At 43.8% G+C, this 19,913-nt stretch overlaps 1 protein-coding gene across 5 annotated transcripts in view; it reads left to right on the top strand.

Moving 5' to 3' along the window:
- The window catches only part of LOC118374700 (supervillin-like), a 115,027-nt gene that overhangs the window by 42,295 nt on the left and 52,819 nt on the right, over positions 1-19,913 (top strand). For all 5 annotated transcript variants that reach the window (XM_035761207.2, XM_035761183.2, XM_035761220.2 and 2 more), the window contains 6 exons: positions 2,947-3,011; positions 3,306-3,442; positions 4,890-5,043; positions 6,973-7,152; positions 9,370-9,967; positions 14,600-14,825. In XM_035761207.2, coding sequence (XP_035617100.1) covers positions 2,947-3,011; positions 3,306-3,442; positions 4,890-5,043; positions 6,973-7,152; positions 9,370-9,967; positions 14,600-14,825 — 1,360 coding nt within the window. The remainder of the gene's footprint in view (positions 1-2,946; positions 3,012-3,305; positions 3,443-4,889; positions 5,044-6,972; positions 7,153-9,369; positions 9,968-14,599; positions 14,826-19,913) is intronic.

The raw sequence follows: 19,913 nt of genomic DNA, 5'->3' as shown, positions 1-19,913 counted from the left end.
TGTAGCTTGGCCACTCAGGAACATTTACTTTTTGGTAAGCAACTCCAGTGTAGAATGGCCTTGTGTTTTAGATCATTGTCCTGCTGAAAGGTATATTCATCTCCCAGTGTCTGGTAGAAAGGATTCTGCCTCTCTAGTTCCAATCCATTTATTTTGTATCTAGAAAAACTCCCAATTTCTTAAGGATTACTAGCATACCCTTTATTTTCAGGACAAAAAGTTAATTGCTTTGCCAATTATTTAATTTTAGTGCTATTTTTGGGAATATTTGTATTCTGTACAGGCTTCCTTCTTTTCACTCTGTCAATTAGGTGCTGGGTAGACCGGTGCTGGGTAGACCGGTGCTGGGTAGACCGGTGCTGGTTAGATCTGGGCTCAAATCAAGTTTACATACACATGGTTAGCAGATGTTATTGTGAGTGTGCTTCTAGATCTGACAGTTAGCAGATGTTATTGTGAGTGTGCTTCTAGATCTGACAGTTAGCAGATGTTATTGTGAGTGTGCTTCTAGATCTGACAGTTAGCAGATGTTATTGTGAGTGTGCTTCTAGATCTGACAGTTAGCAGATGTTATTGTGAGTGTGCTTCTAGATCCGACAGTTAGCAGATGTTATTGTGAGTGTGCTTCTAGATCTGACAGTTAGCAGATTTTATTGTGAGTGTGCTTCTAGATCCGACAGTTAGCAGATGTTATTGTGAGTATGCTTCTAGATCCGACAGTACATCAGTGTCTATCAGGTAATATCTAACAATTCCACAACAAAACGTAATATCTAACAATTCCACAACGAAACCTGATATACACAATCTAGTAAAGGAATGGGATAAGTATATAAATATAAAATTTGTAAATGAGCAGTGACAGAGCAGCTAAGATGCAATAGATACTATAGGATAGATAGTGTAGGATACAGTATATACATATGAGATAAGTAATGCGAGATATGTAAACATTCTAAAAGTGGCATTATTAAAGTGACTAGTGTTCCATTTATTAAAGTGGCCAATGATATCAAGTCTGTAGGTAGGCAGCCGCCTCTCGGTGCTAGTGATGGCTGTTTAACAATCTGATGGCCTTGATACAGAAGCTGTTTTTCAATCTCTCTATCCCAGCTTTGATACACCTGTACTGACCTCGCCTTCTGGATGGAAGCGGGGTGAACAGGCAGTGGCTTGGGTGGTTATTGTCCTTGATTATCTTTTTATGTGACATCGGGTGTTGTAGGTGTCCTGGAGGGCAGGTAGTTTGCCCCTGGTGATGCGTTGTGCAGACCGCACCACCCTCTGGAGAGCACTGTGGTTGTTGCCGTACCAGGCAGTGATGCAGCCTGACGGGATGCTCTTAATTGTGCACCTGTAAAAGGTAGAGAGGGTTTTTGCAGATAAGCCACACTTTTTTCAGCCTCCTGAGGTTGAAAAGGCGCTATTGCGCATTCTTCACCACACTGCCTTTGTGTGTGGACCATTTCAGTTTGTCGGTGGGCGCTTCCTGTTTTAGTGTCTGCCTATTTTGTTTAGGAGGTGAGCAACAAGATGGAGTCAGATTTGCCATAAAAAGGGAGGGTGGGGGAGGGCCTTGTATGCATCTTGAAGCGTGGAAGTTCAGACCAGCGTTGGATAGTAGCAATGGTCTGCCTATAGGAGGTGAGCAACAAGATGTGATTTGCCAAAAGGAGGGCGGGGGAGGGCCTTGTATGCATCCGTGTACTGCAAACAATAGGCTGATAGAACTTAGGTAGCCTTGTTCTCAAATTAGCTTTGTTAAAATCCCCAGGTACAATAAATGCAGCCTCAGGATATAAGGTTTCCAGTTTGAAGTTCCTTGATGGTCGTATTGGTATCCACTTACGAGGGGATATACAGCTCTGACAATAACCGAGGAGAGTTATCTTGAGAGATAATTCAGTCGGCATTTGATTGTGAGGAATTCTAGGTCAGGTGAACAAAATGACATGAGTTCCTGTATGTTGTTACAATTAAACCATGAGTCGTTAATCTTGAAACATACATCTTCTTACCGGAGATGTTTATTCCTGTCGGTCGTGATGCACTGAAAAACCCGTTGGCTGTACTGACTCTGACAGCATGTCCCAAGCTGGCCATGTTTCTGTGAAACAGAGTATATTACAATCCTGGATATCTCTTTGGAAAGCAACTCTTGCCCTGATTTCGTCGAGTTTGTTAACTAGGGACTGGACATTAGCGAGTAATATACTTGGAAGCGGTGTGCGTGCATCCGAAGCCTCACTGGAAGACCGTTCCAGCACCCTCTCCTCCGGTGTCGTTGTTTTCGGTAGGCCTCTGGAATCAGTTCAAATGCCCTGGGAGGTGCAGACAAAGGATCCCCATTGGGAAAGTCGTAATTCCACTTTGACTATATGGAGTATTGTGTGTAGGCCAGTGACAGAAAATCTACATTTAATCCATTTTAAATTTGGGATGTAACACAACAAAATGTGAAAAAAGTAAAGGGGTGTGAACTTTCTGAAGGCACTTTATATAAAACAAATGGTGGGCCACTGCTGCTGAATTAATATGGGGGAAACACTGCATGTCTGGCTCTGTCTCCCAGACACACTGCAGTCACTCACACCACATGGAAGTCTCGCTTGTCTTTGTTCTATAGACATTACAGATGGTGACCATCATGATGATTATAAACCTTTGGCCTGTAGTACTTCACAGCACAAGCTGTGAGATCTAACTCAAATTGCAGCCATTGGACTGGCATTTAGTACTTACTTCACTACTGGTGGAACACACTTTAAGTAGGTTTTAAAGGATTCAAGCATGCTGTTTTATTATGGGAATTGGTTTTCAAGATTCTCAGACTCTCGCTCTATTTGAGACACTTGGAATTTTCCTTGTGATATTAATCTTGCTCTCTCTCTCTTCCTTTCCCTCTTGCTCCCTTTTTTTTGCCTATCTCTCTGTCTCTCTCTCAAGCCGATGAAGAGAAATTGGATGAGCGGGCCAAGCTGAGTGTTGCAGCCAAGCGTTCTCTCTTCAGGGTACGCACCAATGTGTCGGAGGAAACACCGTACACCTGGCGACCTGGTCAGCGTGCACTTCGCCCTGGCCCAGCGTCGTCCCCAACCCGGATGACGCTGGGCCAATTGTGCGTCGCCCCATGGGCCTCCTGGTCGCGGCCGGCTGCGACAGAGCCAGAATCTCTGGTGCCTTAGAGGCCCTCTCTTAATCTTTTCTATTGAAGTATCAATCTATTCCCTTAATACAGAGTTTGAGCTTTGAATTGGTTTGAAAACATGGAAGATGACTCTGGTCTCCCTGCATGGCCTCCCCAGGAGTTGGAGAGGAACACGGATGGGGGCTCCCCAAAACCCCCATCACGGAACGTGGCCATGGAGAGGCGACTGAGACGCACCCAGGACCGCTCCCATACCCAGCCAGTCACTACTGAGGAGGTGGTCATTGCTGCCACGTAAGTCCCAACTATACCTGCCACTCCATTCCTCCATCTGCTGTTACCTTTCTGCCTTGCGTCATTTTGCCTTAAAACAGTCACACAGGTTTGACTCTTCAAGGGCTTGACACTGAAACATAGTAAGGATCCACTGAAGCTTATAAACACTTAACACAATATAAACCCGTTTAAAGCAGCTTATAAACACTCCATTTACATTATACTCACTATTCTATTGTGAAGTGAACTACCTTAATTTAAAGCTGGAACCCTTTAGCGGTCAAACTTTCACAGCCATTTGCGATATTACAACAACAATTACTTCAAACATTTTTTTTTTTTTTACCCCATCTGACCTAATTTGCTCATCATTGCACGTGCAATAGACCAGAGTATATACTACAATTTGGATGATAGATTTTAATATCAATGCTGAATGCAAAAAGTCTCTGTTTCAAAACTTAACAATAACAAATGCGCCTGAGTCACCCAGTGGCTCTGTTTCACCTTTCTACAGATCTCCGCTTTAAAAAGGGAATTCCATTCAAAAGAATCATCTGGATCTCCTCTTCTCCTTCTCCCATCTCTCTTCCTGCGGTCACCTCTGTCTCTATATGACTCGGTCTCTGTCCCCTCTGTGTCACCCTATGTCTCTGTGACTCTCGATACCGTCACTGTGAAGTGCATACGGCGGGAGCACGCTTCCCTAGCCCCACACTAGTCAGCAGCAAACTGACACCATACAGGTACACAGGCACGGAAGTGAGCACACCCGTGTGGCATTAGCAGCCTATGGGAGTTTAGGGGTTATCCTAAACCAGAAACATACCTAATTAGCCTGCTCCCAAATCTGTTTGTGCCGTCTTGCTAACTCCTATGGTGAGAGTTGGCAAGACGGCACAAACGGATCTGGTACCAGGCTATAACCTAACCACAACCGCTACAGTACTGTACACTGGTTGAATGTATCGTTGGTTGTTTACTGGCTCCATCATGACGGAGATATTGTTGATGGAAGCTGACTAGCATTTGGTCCAAACAGAGCGTTTGTCTGTGTGTCATTATATGAACCTTTGCTGAAATTTCAACCATCAATCTGTTCTCACAAGGTCAGGAGGGGTGTTTGGCACCCCCTTGTGTATTTTGAGAGAACAACTTGCATGTAAAATCTGTTGCACATATTACTCTATTTTCCCTTTTCTCTACACGTTATGATGTTACACCATTGTCAATTTTGTGGTATCCAGGATCTCTTACAACCTCCTCAAAAGATGGAGCATAGAAATTGTGCTCTGTCAACCGGTCATTACAATGATACTGTATTTGTCCATATTTTATAGGCTATGCGCTGGACTGGACACCCTTTCTGTCTGTGTAGCATGGCCCTGGCCTTCATGAACTAGCCTGCCTTCCTGTTCATTTTCTCCCCCCCATCTCCCTATCTGTGTGTAATTCCTCCTCCCAGCCTGCATGCGTCCTCACAGGAGAGTGCTGCAGCCAGGGAGCAGGCCAGGCAGACCCATAATGCACCAGAGGTCCAGAGAGAGGCCCAGCGGACGTCCTCCAAGCTCCTCCAGACTTCTTCTCCTGAGGAGAACCAGCCCCAGACCCAGAATAATGTATGTATTCATGAATGATGCGTATCGTATTAATATACACTGCTCAAAAAAATAAAGGGAACACTTAAACAACACAATGTAACTCCAAGTCAATCACACTTCTGTGAAATCAAACTGTCCACTTAGGAAGCAACACTGATTGAAAATAAATTTCACATGCTGTTGTGCAAATGGAATTGACAACAGGTGGAAATAATAATAATAATAATAATAATAATAATAATATAATATATAATAATAATATAATATATGCCATTTAGCAGACGCTTTTATCCAAAGCGACTTACAGTCATGTGTGCATACATTCTACGTATGGGTGGTCCCGGGAATCGAACCCACTACCCTGGCGTTACAAGCGCCATGCTCTACCAACTGAGCTACAGAAGGACCAAATTATAGGCAATTAGCAAGACACCCCCAATAAAGGAGTGGTTCTGCAGGTGGGGACCAAAGACCACTTCTCAGTTCCTATGCTTCCTGGCTGATGTTTTGGTCACTTTTGAATGATGACAGTGCTTTCACTCTATTGGTAGCATGAGAAGGAGTCTACAACCCACACAAGTGGCTCAGGTAGTGCAGCTCATCCAGGATGGCACATCAATGCGAGCTGTGGCAAGAAGGTTTGCTGTGTCTGTCAGCGTAGTGTCCAGAGCATGGAGGCGCTACCAGGAGACAGGCCAGTACATGGAGGAGGGCGTAGGAGGGCAACAACCCAGCATCAGGACCGCTACCTCCGCCTTTGTGCAAGGAGGAGCAGGAGGAGCACTGCCAGAGCCCTGCAAAATGACCACCAGCAGGCCACATATGTGCGTGTGTCTGCTCAAACAGTCAGAAACAGACTCCATGAGGGTGGTATGAGGGCCCGACATCCACAGGTGGGGGTTGTGCTTACAGCCCAACACGTGCAGGACGTTTTTCATTTGCCAGAGAACACCAAGATTGGAATATTCGCCACTGGCGCCCTGTGCTCTTCACAGATGAAATCAGGTTCACACTGAGCACATGTGACAGTCTGGAGACGCCGTGGAGAACGTTCTGCTGCCTGCAACATCCTCCAGCATGACCGGTTTGGCGGTGGGTCAGTCATGGTGTGAGGTGGCATTTCTTTGGGGGGCCGCACAGCCCTCCATGTGCTCGCCAGAGGTAGCCTGACTGCCATTAGGTACCGTGATGAGATCCTCAGACCCCTTGTGAGACCATTTGCTGGTGCGGTTGGCCCTGGGTTCCTCCTAATGCAAGACTATGCTAGACCTCATGTGGCTGGAGTGTGTCAGCAGTTCTTGCAAGAGGAAGGCATTGATGCTATGGACTGGCCCGCCCGTTCCCCAGACCTGAATCCAATTGAGCACATCTGGGACATCATGTCTCGCTCCATCCACCGCAGACTGTCCAGGAGTTGGCGGATGCTTTAGTCCAGGTCTGGGAGGAGATCCCTCAGGAGACCATCCGCCACCTCATGCAAAGGCGTTGTAGGGAGGTCATACAGGCATGTGGAGGCAACACACACTACTGAGCCTCATTTTGACTTGTTTTAAGGACATTACATCAAAGTTGGATCAGCCTGTAGTGTGGTTTTCCACTTTAATTTTGAGTGTGACTCCAAATCCAGACCTCCATGGGTTGATACATTTGATTTCCATTGATCATTTTTGTGTGATTTTGTTGTCAGCACATTCAACTACGTAAAGAAAAAAGTATTTTATAAGAATATTTCATTCATTCAGATCTAGGATGTGTTATTTTAGTGTTCCTTTTATTTTTTTGAGCAGTGTATTTATAATCTGGTGTATGTATCATCATCAGTATGCCATCCTATTCTGCCTTCCAGCCAGAACGTACACTTTTAAAAGTTTGTGTTTTCTCTTCGATGGTTTGAAATGCATTGTATCAGCCATGTGTCAAGTAAATGAAATCAAATCAAAAACCCAGCAGGGCCAGGGGGACGCAGAGCCGGATCTGTCCACCTTAAGCTTGGCAGAGAAGATGGCTCTGTTCAACAGGCTGGCCCAGCCAGCCACCAGGGTGATCCGCACCAGGTCGGACAGCAGGGGGCGCAGGGCCAACGCCCGTTACCAGACACAGCCCATCACCCTGGGAGACCTGGAGCAGGTAGGGAGACAATGGAGCAGATATTATAGCAGGGGTTCTGACTGTATTTGTGTGTGACGGGGTCATCGTGGTGATTGTCACTGTAATCGTATACTATCCATAACCCTTCTTATATAGTGCTGTCCCTCATCTAGTTCAACATTGATTCAAGCCTCTTATCCCCTTTATTGACGTTCAACATCACCCATTGTGTGTTTTATACCATTTCATAGAAATGACACACTCACACACACACACACACACCGTTTTCCTAAGTGTGTGAGACTGTGTGTGTGTTCTCTGGTCCAGGAGCACTCAGGCACTGTCCCCTGTGATGAGCAGGAGCTAGGTGACAGGGGCCAGTGTGACATCACACTGGAGGCTAATGCAACTGGAGCTATGCTTGACTCTTGGCAACACTAGCTTTGTCCGTATATGCGTGACCAAAATTAAAAGATCTGATTCATTCGTAAACATGAATTGTTTGCTTTTGTTAGTTCTGTGAATAAAATAGCAATAGCATACAATTACTTAGAGAATCTATGGATAATTTACTGATGCTCTTCTAATGAATCTGAGGCTGCTTCATTTGAAAGTGAAACATAGCTTTTGAAGAAAGCCTAATTTAATTAGAGCGCAAGATACAAGTGCTATCTCCCTGACTGGTCTGTGATGTCAATTAAGAGATTGTTGTGTGATGATGTACGGACGAAGCCTGGGCATGGTTTCTCCCAAATGGCACTCTATTCCCAATATAGTGCATGACACAGGAGGATGGTGGCACTTTAATTGGGGAGTGCGGGCTGGTGGTAATGGCTGGAGCGTAATTAGTGGAATGATATCACATTTATGGTTTACATGTATTTGATGCCATTCCATTTACTCCGTTCCGGACGTCATTATTAGCCGTCCTCTCCTCAGCAGCCTCCACTGTTGCACTACTTTTGGGGCCCTGTCCAAAGTAGTGCACTAAATGGGGAATAGGGTGCCATTTGGGCTGCAGACGCTATTTCACTGAGCTGCTCTTTGGCATAAACAAGACCCTCTGTGGGAGAGGAGAGGAAAAGGGAAGAGAATAAAAAGCTGCTCCCTTGTTCATTCTCTGAATGGAGGGATGGACTGAATGCAGTTTATCAGCCGATGTTGATCTTTCACCAGTCACTGTTAGAAACAAGGTTGTTGTGACTGAAAGAGAGGGACGAATGAAGGAATGGGCTTCTTGAGACTGTAGTTAGTGAGCCATACAGTATAGTCTTAACATTATTCACTCCTAAATGGTATCAACGTTTGAGTACAGCTTGTTCAGACAGCATTGAGGTCTGCCTACTTTCCTCTCATAAAGAGTACAGCACTGTAAATGTACAGTACATTGTTGTAATCTGAGCAGATTACCTCAGAGGAAATACATTAGTTAGTTTTCTGTTATGTGTGTTGTGAAAGTGATTTCTAGGTTTGTCCTTCGACTTAGAAGATGAAGAATGTCCTTTAACTTGATTCTGTTTACACCACAACAGGATATGTAAATGATGTAACAACAAAGACGAGATGATTCATAAAAGTGAATGACTTTAGATGTTAGCGTTTTTGATAAACATCAGAGAAATTGTCTGTTTTTTTCTCAGTTGAAAAGTGACGTTTGTGGGTCAGTCCTAAATGAATGGACCATTGTGTCAATGTCTACTGATTCAGTGTTATTATTAGAGCATGATTCTGTGAATAGAGCGGGAGGGAGAGTGTGTGTGTGTGGCTGAACTCATCCTTTGCTTCACAGACTGTTGCAGCAGCTGCGTCACATTCATAAGTGCACACTGTAGCAAAACGTTTCGTAACCAAAAACATAAACAAGTCACTACATTTTTGGGGTCAGTTTCCTTCTGTTTGGTGCCCATTGAATATGACTCTGGACTCATTGTGCTTTGTGGTTGTCAGGGGGTGGGCCGTGATTGGCTAGGCAAACTGCAGTCCTTTTGATCCACACAGGAAGTGCTCAGCCTGTGATTAGTCAGCTTTATCCTGAGTTCCATTGTCTGTTGGTTAGCCTGCTGCCTCACTATTACTGGGCAGACGGGCTCATCTGCTGAGGGAACTTCAGCAGACTTTGTTCAGCAGACTTTGTCCCCTCTAGCTGACTTTGTTTTCTCTCTCTGCCTCTTTCATCCCGCGCTCTTGTCTCTCTCATCCCACTCTCTTGTCTCTCTCTTCTCTCTCTCTCGCTCTCCCCCTTTTCCCTCAACCCAGATCCATAACGGGGCCAAGTTGGGCCAGCTATTCTCATCTGCCCTCAGACCTGGGGCCACGGTCGCCACAGACCACGCAGGGGACATCCACTTAGCCACTGGGGGCGGGGGTAGCCCAGCAGAGGCACCCAACCCTGGGTACTACGAAAGGTCCATCCCCCACCACCCTAGCCCTCCCACCCAGATCACAGAACCCTCCAATGCCGTCTGGAGGTCTGTGCCTGGCCCCCACCACCAAGCCTCTCTGGATCTTCAGGCGCACCAGACTGACTCAACCACCATCCTCCCCCAGGGAGAGGAGGGCGATCTGTGGGGAGGGAAGAGAAAGTTGCCCTCTCCGGAGGGAGGTGTCAGAAAGGCCCCCATGCCTCAGGCCTGGTCTGGTGAGGGGGAGTGGGAGGAGGAGCAGCGTTTGGCCAGGATGGGTGGTGGTGAGGGTGTGGAGCCCCAGCGTGTGTTGAAGGGGACAGAGAGTGGTGGTGGTGGTGGTGGTCTCCACCAGGACCACAGGCAGCACCAGGAGCAGAGGGGCTATCTGAGACAGTCATCATTAGACCTCCAGGACCCAGACGGACACAGATCAAAGGTTGTCAGCACGGGTAAGCAGAAGCTATTCTGAAAATATAGTTTACCAAGCTACCAACTACTTCACACTGGAATAAGTAAGCTACACTGTAGCTGCTCTTAAGAAAAATATAGTGATAAATTATCATATTGAAATGTCATGGAGTACAAATTGCAAGAACAGATCACTCTGCAGTCAGATGTTAATAGAATGTGTAGTTTAGCCTATTAAACACACAAACTATGTTTCAAGTGAGAATGCTGACAGGTCTGGTGCCAACAAAGAAAGGAAAATCTTGCACACCCATATTATTGTTTATTTTTGCAGAACAAGTAGTGTGTAGTTCCAGTAGTTGGCTACATAGCAACAAAAAAAGTAATTAACAACTGAAAACACCAACAAGATTGAAGTTTAGTTCTACTACCAACAAAAATGTAGTTAAATGACATGTAGTTCACTACTCCCCAGCAATGCTGGTAAGACAAGCTTCCAGGGGCTGTGGTCTGACAGGGGGAAGGAGGGAGGAAGGGTTGTCTTTTCTGTTAGTCTTTCACTTTCTCTCACTCTGCCTCTCTTTCGCTCATGTTTTAAAAAATCCACATCAAATTCTTAAAAATTCTCCACTCTCTCTCTCACGCTTGCTCACACACACACATACAGTTGAAGTCGGAAGTTTACATACACCTTAGCCAAATACATTTAAACTCAGTTTTTCACAAATCCTGACATTTAATCAGAGTAAAAATTCCCTGTCTTAGGTCAGTTAGGATCACCACTTTATTTTAAGAATGTTAAATGTCAGAATAAAAGTAGAGAGAATGATATATTTCAGCTCTTATTTCTTTCATCACAAAGTTTACATACACTCAATTAGTATTTGGTAGTATTGCCTTTAAATTGTTGAACTGGGGTCAAATGGTTCGGGTAGCCTTCCACAAGCTTCCCACAATTAGTTGGGTGAATTTTGGCCCATTCCTCCTGACAGAGCTGGTGTAACGGAATCAGATTTATAGGCCTCCTTGCTCGCACACGCTTTTTCAGTTCTGCTCACAAATTTTCTATGGGATTGAGGTCAGGGCTTTGTGATGGCCACTACAATACCTTGACTTTGTTGTCCTGAAGCCATTTTACCACAACTTTGGAAGTATGCTTGGGGTCATTGTCCATTTGGAAGACCCATTTGCGACCAAGCTTTAACTTCCTGACTGATGTCTTGAGATGTTGCTTCAATATATCCACATAATTCTCCTTCCTCACGATGCCATATATTTTGTGAAGTGCACCAGTCCCTCCTGCAGCAAAGCACCCCCACAACATGATGTTGCCACCCCCGTGCTTGACGGTTGGGATGTGTTCTAAGGCTTGCAAGCCTCCCCTTTTTCCTCAACATAATGATGGTCATTTATGGCCAATCAGTTATATTTTTGTTTCATCAGACCAGAGGACATTTCTCCAAAAAGTACAATCTTTGTCCCCATGTGCAGTTGCAAACCATAGTCTGGCTATTTTATGGAGGTTTTTGAGCAATGGCGTCTTCCTTGCTGAGCAGCCTTTCACTTTATGTCGATGTAGGACTCGTTTTACTGTGTATATTGATCTTTTTGTACCTGGTTTCCAGCATCTTCACAAGGTCCTTTGCTGTTGTTCTGGGATTGTTTTGCACTTTTCGCACCAAAGTACATTCATCTCTAGGAGACAGAACACTTCTCCTTCCTGAGCGGTATGACGGCTGCTTGGTCCCATGGTGTTTTTACTTGCGTATTATTGTTTGTACAGATGAACGTGGTACCTTCAGGTGTTTGGAAATTGCTCCCAAGGATGAACCAGACTCGTGGAAGTCTACAATTTCCTTTTCTGAGGTCTTGGCTGATTTCTTTTGATTTTCCCATGATGTCACATAAAGAGGCACTGAGTTTGAAGGTAGGCCTTGAAATACATTCACAGGCACACCTCCAATTGTCTCAAATTATGTCAATTATCCTATCAGAATCTTCTAAAGCCTTGACATCTTTTTCTGGAATTTTCCAAGCTGTTTAAAGGCTCAGGCAACTTAGTGTATGTAATCTTTTGAAAATGACTTCTGTCATGCACAAAGTAGATGTCTTAAACTGACTTGCCAAAACTATAGTTTGTTAACAAGACATTTGTGCCGTGGTTGAAAATCGATGACTCCAGCCTAAGTGTATGTAAACTTTCGACTTCAACTGTACATGCATACATACATACATACCTTCAGGAAGTATTCACACCCTTTATAACTTTTTCCATTTTGTTGGATTAAAAGGTGGGATTAAATTATCAAAGTGGAAGAATAATTATAACATTTGTAAACAAATATGTCTTGATTAAAAAGGTATTCAACCCCCTGAGAGTACATGTTTGAATAATCTTTGGCAGCGATTACAGCTGTGAGCCTTTCTTGGGTAAGTCTCTTTATGAGCTTTCCACACCTGGATTCTGCAACATTGGCCCATTTGATTAATTTCTAAATTCTGCAAATCTGTCAAGTTGGTTGTTGATCATTGCTAGGCAACCATTGTCATGTCTTGCCGTAGATTTTCAAGCAGATTTAAGTTAAAACTATAACACGGCCACTCGGGAACATTCACTGTCTTTGTAAGCAACTCCTGTGTAGATTCGGCCTTTTGTTTTAGGTTATTGTCCAGCTGAAAGCTGAATTCATCTCCCAGTGACTGGTGGAAAGCAGACTGAGCCAAGTTTTCCTCTAAGATTTTGCCTGTGTTTACCTCCACTCTGTTTATTTTTTTATCTGTAAAAATTCCCCGGTCCTTAACTATTACAAGCGTACCCATAACATGATGCTTGAAAATAATAATATAATAATAATAATATATGCCATTTAGCTGACGCTTTTATCCAAAGCGACTTACAGTCATGTGTGCATACATTCTACGTATGGGTGGTCCCGGGAATCGAACCCACTACCCTGGCGTTACAAGCGCCATGCTCTACCAACTGAGCCACAGTACACAGCTGCATATGGAGAGTGGTACTCAGTAATGTGTTGTATTGGATTTTCCCCAAACATAACACTTTGTATTCAGGACAAAAAGTGAATTCCTTTGCCACATTATTTTTGCAGTATTACTCGAGTGCCTTGTTGCAATTGATACACCAGTGTAAATGCTAACTTCACCATGCTCAAAGAGATTTCAATGTCTGCTTTTTATTTTATTTTTTACCCATTTACCAATAGGTGCCCTTCTTTGCGACAATCTCCCAGGTCTTTGTGGTTGAATCTGTGTTTGAAATTTAGGGACCTTACAAATAATTTGTGTGGTACAGAGATGAGGTAGTCATAAAAAAATTATGTTAAACACTATTATTGCACACAGAGTCCATTCAACTTATTTTGTGACTTGTTAAGCAAATGTTTACTCCTTAACGTAGTTAGGCTTCCCATAACACATGGAGGGTTGAATAGTTATTGACTCAATACATTTTAGCTTAAATTTGTTTAAAAATTATTTTTTTTTTAATTCACTTTGACATTATGGGGTATTGTGCATAGGCCAGGTACAAAATCTAAATGTAATCCATTTTAAATTCAGACTGTAACACAACAAAACTTCAAAAGGTCAAAGAGTGTGAGGAGGAAGGGTTGTTTCAGTCTCTGGACTTAAACCCAATTGAAAACCTATGGTTTGAATTGAAGAGGGCAATCAATAAGCACAAACGAATGAGGCAAATGCATGAGGCAAATGTTGGTTTCTCCAGATCAAGGATCTGGAAAGATTCTCTACAGAGTAATGGTCTAACATCTCTCCCAACGTGCTCTCCAATCTCATTGTTTTTTGAAAGAAGCTCGCTGTCTTTATCCTCGTAATGGGAGGGTGATCGAGTATTGAAAACAGGGGTGCCAATCATTTTAACCCCAATGTTTTTTAGATTTGTTTTTATGACTTCTACACAATCTATTTCTCTGAGCAATTGTATTAGTATAATTTTCAGCATAAAATATACCTCAGTATTTGTTTAATTTATTTTATACAGTCTTTTTTGCTCCTCTTTATCAATGGTGCCAATAATTCTGATCATCGCTTGGCTGTGTGTTTGTGGGAGAGAGTTATGAAATTATTTCCGATGCCGACCATCTGACAGATCACATTAGCTCAATCAAATTAATTGATTTCCCCCTTGGTACTCCCACTATGGCTCCTCGCAAAAAAACATCAACATCAACACAGCCAATACTACGTACCTCACAGTGTAAACTTAAGTGTTAAGCTACAGATATACCAGAGATGCTGTATCTCTCTCATCAAAACAAAACTTCCTGTGTGTCTATGAATTATGTTCACACGCAGTGTCTGTGGTTTTCAAGCTTTCCCTTATTTGACAATTCACTGTGGGCGCAGACTCTAGCAAGCTCTCCCCTGTTTTGTCTTGTCAGTCTGTATCAGCGTTTGGCTTTTCTCGCAGCTTGTTAGGGCACGGACCAGCCGAGAGCGAGAGACTCTCTTATGGTGTGGCTTCTGTAGAGGGAGGTTCGCTGTACACAACTAGAAGAGCAACAGGGCGGAGGGTTTTAACATTGTGAGAGTGTTACGCTTTTCTACAGCTGTTTTAGAGATTTTTGATAAGTGTGTTTGCAAACATGATTGTGCTAGGGGAGCTCTACTAACGCCTTCCTGTGTGTGTGCAGAGCTGCCAGACTCTAGTGTGTCATCATCGAGAGCAGCAGAGCAGCTAAGGAGTGCATCTCTCTCTCCACACACACTGATGCCCCAGGCTCGGGAGCTGGGCGGGGCGGACACACACACGGACGGCAGCAGTGGTCTGGGACACACACACAGCCTGGTCCAGTCTGAGCAAGAGGACATAGAGCTCTCAGAAGCCATGTCGGCTAGACAGATGTCCATCAAAGACAGGTGAGTTCCTTTTCTTTTTCTCATCAAAGAAACCCTGGTTGATTAGGGAAAACCTTTTGTATCTAGACAGCATGTTTTGCTCACCATCCTCCGGTTTCCCATTTCACAGGCATTAAACTCTGTTTTAAAGTCACCTTTGGTCTCATGGTGAAATCCCTAAGCAGTTTCCTTCCTCTCCGGCAACTATGTTAGGATGGGCGCCTGTATCTTTGTAGTGACTGGGTGTATTGATACATGATCCTAAGTGTAATGAATCATTTTTGGCAAGGCAGTTTTGGTCATTCTTTGTACAGTATGTGTGTGAGCATATGACATTCTCTGAATCATTGTCTGATTGGGCTGTGTTTTTGAATGCAGTGTAGTCCTGTTTGTTTCAGTCTGTCAGACGGGACAGCAACAGACACATGCGTTATTTGAATTGTTGTTGACTCCTGTTGGATATTGGCACTGACTCAGTCAGTATGTTTACGCTTGTGGACTTTTTGATCTGCATGAGGTCAAAATGATAAGATGTAGTGTTTTATTTTCTTGTCCTTATATTAGTATGTTCGAGAGAGATGGGAGAGAGTTAGAGACTTACCTTGACTCTCATTGTGGAATGTAGGTTGCAAGACCGATGGATGGAAAGAGCGAGAGAGAAAGCAAGGCAGCACTGGGTGCGTTTTGATGTGAGTTAAAGGGATTTGTTTTGGGCGGTAGGTCGGTTGGTTGGTTAGAGCTGTGAGCACCCAAGGAGGAAGACCGCAGTGATGGTCGGCAGAAGAGGGAGAGAGAGCTGCTCAGCTCTAACCCCATCCCTCATCTCTCTGATAAGGAGGAAATTATACTGAACAAAAATATAAACGCAACATGCAATAAATTCCTAGATTTTACTGAGTTGCAGTTCATATAAGGAAATCAGAAATACATTCATTAGGACCTAATCTACAGATTTCACATGAATTGGAAAACAGACCTAAATCTATTTGCCACAGATATCTTTTTAAAAAAGCTAGGCGTGTGCATCAAAAAGACCGTATCTGGAGAAACCAACATTTGCCTCATGCAGCGCGGTTGTTGATTGTGGATTGTGGAATGTTGACCCACTCCTCTTCGATGTCTGTGCGATGTTGCTGGATATTGGCGGGAACTGGAACATGCTTTCGAACACGTCAATCCAGAGCATCCCAAACATGCTTAATTGGTGACATGTCTGAGTATGCAGACCATGGAAGAACTGGGACATTTTATTATTATTGCATTTTTGGGGGGCGGGGATAGATCCGCTTTAATATTGCAAATAGATTGTGGCTTCTATCAATGTAATTGTCTGCATAATTTCCAATCCCCCATATATATACACTACCGTTCAAAGGTTTTGAGTCATTTAGAAATGTCCTTGTTTTTTAAAGAAAAGCACATTTTTTGTCCATTTTAAAATACCATCAAATTGATCAGAAATACAGTGTAGACATTGTTAGAAAACCATTTTGCAATAATGTTAGCACAGCTGAAAACGGTTGTGTAGATTTAAAGAAGCACTGCACTAGTTGAGTATCTGGAGCGTCAGCATTTGTGGGTTCGAAAACAGGCTCGAATTGGCAAGAAACAAATAACTTTCTTTGGAAAAACGTCAGTATATTCTTGTTCTGAGAAATGAATGCTATTCCATAGAAAGTGGAGTGGGAGGCCCCGGTGCACAACTGAGCAAGAGGACAAGTCACAACGTCAACAGTGAAGAGGCAACTCCGGGATGCTGGCATCTAGGCAGAGTTGCAATGACAAAGCCATATCTCAGACTGGCCAATAAAAAGAAAAGATTAAGATGGGCCAAAGAACACAGACACTCTGCCTAGAAGGCCAGCATCCCGGAGTCGCCTCTTCACTGTTGACGTTGAGACTGGTGTTTTGCGAGTACTATTTAATGAAGCTGCCAGTTGAGGACTTGTGAGACGTCTGTTTCTCAAACTAGACACTGTAATGTACTTGTCCTCTTGCTCAGTGGTGCAACGGGGCCTCCCACTCTTTTTATTCTGGTTAGAGCCAGTTTGTGCTGTTCTGTGAAGGTAGTAGTACACAGAGTTGAATGAGATCATCAGTTTATTGGCAATTTCTCACATTTCTCAAAACAAGAATAGTCTGATGAGTTTCAGAAGCAAGTCCTTTGTTTCTGGACATTTTGAGCCTGTAATCGAACCCAACAATGCTGATGCTCCAGATACTGAACTAGTCTAAAGAAGGCCAGTTGTATTGCTTCTTTAATCAGAATAACAGTTTTCAGCTGTGCTAACATAATTGCAAAAGGGTTTTCTAATGATAAATTAGCCTTTTAAATTATAAACTTGGTTTCGCTAACACAACGTGCTATTGGAACACAGGAGTGATGGTTGCTGATAATGGGCCTCTGTACGCCTATGTAGATAATTACAACATTAGAAATTACACTGTATTTCTGATAAATTTGATCTTATTTTAATGGACAGAAAATGTGTTTTTCTTTAAAAAACAAGGACATTTCTAAGTGAACCCAAACTTTTGAACGGTAATGTGTATAAACTCAGGGGGAAAAAAATTCCTCTCACTGTCAACTGCATTTATTTTCAGCAAACTTAACATGTGTAAATATCTGTATGAACATATCAAGATTCAACAACTGAGACATAAACTGAACAAGTTCCACAGACATGTGACTAACAGAAATGTAATAATGTGTCCCTGAACAAAAGGGGGGTCAAAATCAAAAGTAACAGTGAGTATCTCTTGTGGCCACCAGCTGCATTAAGTACTGCAGTACTGCAGTTCTTGCTGTGAGATGTTACCCCACTCTTCCACCAAGGAACCTCCAAGTTCCCGGACATTTCTGGGGCTAGCCCTAGCCCTCACCCGCCGATCCAACTGGTCCCAGTAGTGCTCAATGGGATTGAGATCCGGGCTCTTTGCTGGCCATGGCAGAACACTGACATTACTGTCTTGCAGGAAATCACGCACAGAATGAGCAGTATGGCTGGTGGCATTGTTATGCTGGAGGATCATGTCAGGATGAGCCTGCAGGAAGTGTACCACATGAGGGAGGAGGATATCTTCCCAGTAACGCACAGCATTGAGATTTCCTGCAATGACGACAAGCCCAGTCCGATGATGCTGTGACACGCCGCCCCAGACCATGACGGACCCTTCACCTCCAAATCGATCCTGCTCCCGAGTACAGGCCTCAGTGTAACGCTCATTCCTTTGACGATAAACGTGAATCTGACCATCACCCCCGATGAGACAAAACCGCGACTCGTCAGTGAAGAGCACTTTTTGCCAGTCCTGTCTGGTCCAGCGACGGTGGGTTTGTATCCATAGGCGACGTTGTTGCCGGTGACCTGCCTTTCAACAGGCCTACAAGCCCTCAGTCCAGCCTCTCTCAGCCTATTGCGGACAGTTTGAGCACTGATGGAGGGATTGTGCCTTCCTGGTGTAACTCTGGCAGTTGTTGTTGCCATCCTGTACCTGTCCCGCAGGTGTGATATTTAGATGTACCGATCCTGTGCAGGTATTGTTACACGTGGTCTGCCAATGCGAGGACGATCAGCTGTCCATCCTGTCTCCCTGTAGCAATGTCTTAGGCGTCTCACAGTACAGACATTGCTATTTATTGCCCTGGCAACATCTCCAGTCCTCATGCCTCCTTGCAGCATGCCTAAGGAACGTTCACGCAGATGAACAGGGACTCTAGGCATCTTTGTTTTGGTGTTTTTCAGAGTCAGTAGAAAGGCCTCTTTAGTGTCCTAAGTTTACATAACTGTGACCTTAATTGCCTACCGTCTGTAAGCTGTTAGTGTCTTAACGACCGTTCCACAGAGGTGCATGTTCATTAATTGTTTATGGTACATTGAATAAGCATGGGAACCAGTGTTTAAACCCTTTACAAAGAAGATCTGTGAAGTTATTTGTATTTTTATGAATTATCTTTGAAAGACAGGGTCCTCTAAAGGGACTTTTTGCTGAGTTTGATTTATATATTATTACATTTTATATATTATTTTAAATTCAGTGCCTTCAGAAAGAATCCTAAACCCTTAACTTTTTCCACATTTTGTAACGTTACAGCCTTATTCTAAAATATTATTATTATTATTATTATTATTATTAAATTATTGTTTTCCTCTCAGAAATCTAAACACAATACCCCGTAATGACAAAGCAAAAATAGGGTTTTAGAAATGTTTGAGAATTTATAAACAAATTAGAAAATGTAAGATCACGTTTACATAAGTATTCAGACCCTTTACTCAGCACTTTGTTGAAGCACCTTTGGCAGCGATTACAGCATCAAGTCTTCTTGGGTATGGTGCTACAAGCTTGGCACACCTATATTTAGAGATTCCCTCCCATTCTTCTCTGCAGATCATCTCAAGCGCTGTCAGGTTGGATGGGGAGCATTTCTGCACAGCTATTTCCAGGTCTCTCCAGAGATGTTCGATTGGGTACATGTCCGGGCTCTGCCTGGGCCGCTCAAGGACATTCAGAGACTTTTCCCGAGGCCACTCCTGTGTTGTCTTGGCTGTGTTTTTAGGGTTGTTGTCCTGTTGGAAGGTGAACCGTCGCCCCAGTTTGAGGTCCTGAGCACTCTGGAGCAGGTTTTCATCAAGGATCTCTCTGTACTTTATTCCATTCATCTTTGCCTCAATCGTGACTACCATCCCAGTCCCTGCCGCTGAAAAACCTCCCCACAGCATGATGCTGCCACCACCGTAGGGATGGTGCCAGGTTTCCTCAGACGTGATGCTTGGCATTCAGGCCAAAAAGTTTTTATTTTTTTATTTCATCATGGTCTGAGAGTCTTTAGGTGCCTTTTGTAAAATTCCAAGCGGGCTGTTGTGCCGTTTACAGAGGAGTGTCTTCCATCTAGCCACTCTATCATGAAGGCCTAACTGTTTGAGTGATGCAGAGATGGTTGTCCTTCTGGACAACTTCTCCCATTTCCATAGAGTGACTTTGGAGCTCTGTCAGAGTGAGCATCGGGTTCTTGTTCACCTCCCTGACCATCCCTGACCAAACTGAGCAATCCCTTGATTGCTCAGTTTGGCCTGGTGGCCAGCTCTAGGAAGTGTCTTGGTGGTT

Source organism: Oncorhynchus keta, chromosome 4, assembly GCF_023373465.1.
Source record: "Oncorhynchus keta strain PuntledgeMale-10-30-2019 chromosome 4, Oket_V2, whole genome shotgun sequence".
Lineage (NCBI taxonomy): Eukaryota > Metazoa > Chordata > Actinopteri > Salmoniformes > Salmonidae > Oncorhynchus > Oncorhynchus keta.
The sequence above is the reverse complement of the archived record's forward strand: the minus strand, read 5'-3'. Positions and strand labels throughout refer to the sequence as shown.